This window comes from Sinocyclocheilus anshuiensis, unplaced genomic scaffold, assembly GCF_001515605.1.
Source record: "Sinocyclocheilus anshuiensis isolate Anshui unplaced genomic scaffold, SAMN03320099.WGS_v1.1 scaffold282, whole genome shotgun sequence".
NCBI classification, from domain to species: Eukaryota; Metazoa; Chordata; class Actinopteri; order Cypriniformes; family Cyprinidae; genus Sinocyclocheilus; species Sinocyclocheilus anshuiensis.
In genome coordinates this window covers 1,016,360-1,018,931 of record NW_015544154.1, presented here as the reverse complement: position 1 = coordinate 1,018,931, position 2,572 = coordinate 1,016,360, and the positions used below count along the sequence as shown (strand labels likewise).

The 2,572-nt window shown below is 35.7% G+C and overlaps 1 protein-coding gene across 1 annotated transcript in view; it reads right to left on the bottom strand.

Annotated features, from left to right (window-relative positions):
- Nucleotides 1-290: 290 nt before the first annotated feature.
- LOC107695363 (very-long-chain 3-oxoacyl-CoA reductase-B-like) overlaps nucleotides 291-2,572 on the bottom strand; it is an 18,756-nt gene continuing 16,474 nt past the window's right edge. Inside the window, exons 8-11 of the mRNA XM_016495244.1 lie at nucleotides 1,823-1,904; nucleotides 1,496-1,561; nucleotides 1,115-1,264; nucleotides 291-474 (exon numbers count right to left, since the gene is read on the bottom strand). Coding sequence (XP_016350730.1) covers nucleotides 367-474; nucleotides 1,115-1,264; nucleotides 1,496-1,561; nucleotides 1,823-1,904 — 406 coding nt within the window. The 3' untranslated portion in view covers nucleotides 291-366. The remainder of the gene's footprint in view (nucleotides 475-1,114; nucleotides 1,265-1,495; nucleotides 1,562-1,822; nucleotides 1,905-2,572) is intronic.

Sequence of the window (2,572 nt, the reverse complement as noted above, 5' to 3'; positions counted from 1 at the left end):
ACTTTCTTTAAACATTTACTTTCTTTAAAAGAAAGCCAAACAAACTGCACTGATCAATGCTGTTAGTGACTGTTAGGAACTTCAGCTATTCTGTGGTTGTCTTACCAAACTAATAAAAACTGTTTGCCAGCAAAGGCTGTTCAAGCAAATCATGTTTTGGTTAGCTACAACTCAATACACCACTCTAATGTCTGGAAAATACATTGCTTGTTTTGAACCATCTCAGGAGCAGTTGGGTGTGAGTACTCTTGGCCCCGATAGCAAAAGGGAAGAGAGATTGGGGATTTTTCTTTTTTTTTTTGGTTGGTCCCTCCTTTCCTTTAATCACACCATTCCTTCATCCCTCTGTCTGTCCCTTTTCTGTTTCTAACCTTGCTTCTGTTTCTTCAGATAGCGTGCACGTTGGGACAACCCCGTGCTCATAACATATTTGTTGAGCAGTTTTGCAGGAAGCAGAGCAGTAGTCACCCAACCCTGCATCAATGACATAATAACAGACTTGTTAGACTGTCAAAATACAGAATATGAAAATAATCCACTTTAGTACTATAGTTTATATCATATACAAGCTTCCATTATTCCAAATGGTCCTATTAAGCATATTTTGTAGAATGTACACTACTGTTCAAACGTTTGGGGTCAGTGCAATTCTTTCTTTTTTTTATTCAGCAAGGGTGCATTAAATTGATCAAAAGAGACAGTAAATACATTAATAATGTTATAAGATTCATATTTTAAATAACCAAATAAATGCTGTTCTTTTGAACTTTCTATTAATCTAAAAATTCTGGAAAAAAATGTATCAGTTTCCAAAAAATATTTTAAGCAGCACAATTTTTTTCAACTTGTATAAATGTTTTATTTTATATACTAATTTATAATATTTAATATAAAATAACATTTATTTTAAATTGTAATATTATTTCATAATATTACTTTTTTTTTTTACTGCACTTTTGATCAAATAAATACAGCCTTGGTGAGCATAAGAGATTTCTTCCAAAAACATTAAAAAAATATTACTGACCCCAAACTTTTGAAGAGTAGTGTATAATTCATTCATTGTAGACCTGGACACTGAATTAAAGATGAAGACATTTTAATAGGGTCTCACCATGACGGCATGAGGGAAGTAACCATTCGACTGAGTCTGCAGCCCTACAGTGCACAGCTGGGCTTTAACATAGCGTTCCGGAGAGGGGATGTCAAGAGTGGCCCTCCTGATTTTGCTCAGTTTGGTCGTCACATAAAACGGCAGCACACTCTTCAAAGAGTTACACAAGACACTTTATCAGTGTAAGCAGTGAACATCATTACTAGCAAAAAAACAGATAAGACAAACAGACAGATGGATAGACAGATAGATAGATGGATACATAATCAAATGGCATTACACTTAAATTCATCTTTGCATATTTACATGTCACTCTTTTTATTAAGCAACTAATATAATTCTGTATAGACTTTAATTTTTAAACCACTGTTAATAAATTACCTGTATAATAATCCCTTTGCTTTTGTATTCAGCAGCAAGACCACGGGAGAAGAAGTCCACAAAGGCCTGGAGGTATGAGAATAATCATGTAATGCGTGTCCTTTAAAATCATGAAAGTTAAAAAAATAATAATAATAATAACCCAGTGCATCAAGCTGCAGTAGCATTCTAATATCAACAACTAATTTGCTCAAAATAGTGCTGCTAACCATACAGTGTACAGCAACATCCTCTGAGAACTTTAGCAACAAAAGACAAGACAGACTTTCTCACAAAGGTATGAAAGGCCTGATCCAAGATAGAGAAAAGAAGAGAAAGATGACTTGCCTTCGAGGAAGAATAGAGGGTGAGGAGAGGAACTGGGTACATGCCACTCGCTGAAGCAACATTCAAGATCACGCCTTTAGACCTAGAAAGAGTCGTGTTTTTTCACCAATTAATGTTCGAACTGTTGTAGAGCAGCATGTAAGCATGTTTTCTACAGACAACAGTGCTTAAAATGTCCCATGTATTTGTTCCATTTTCACTTGACTTTAGACAGCACAGAATTATCCCTTATAACACACTGGTACCTGCTAATGGATTCTTGCATCCCTGTTGCTATGGCAACTGGTGCCCATGTTGCATTATGTACTAGTGCACACCAGACTCTAGGGCTCTAGATGGGAGGAGCTACAGATACTTTTAGTATGGCTTTTATTCTCCAAACTTAGAAAGACCCTAACTAAATACAATGGTCGGGAAAAAAAATCCCTAAATGTTTTCTATTAATTATGTGTGTCATTTCGGCATGACACAGTCAGCCTCTGCCATGAGAAATAATGAAAGGGTTAGTTCACCCAAAATTAAAATTTTATCACTTGCTCACCCTCATGTTGGTCCAAACATGTATGCATTTCTGTTGAACACAAGAGTAGATATTTTGAAGAATGTGGGTAACCAAACAGTTGCTGGTCCACAGTGACTTGACTTCCACTGAAAAAATGCTATGGAAGGCAATGGGGACCAGAAATGTCTGGCTACACACATTCTTCAAAATATCTTCTTTTGTGTTCAGTAGAACACAAGAAATATTTT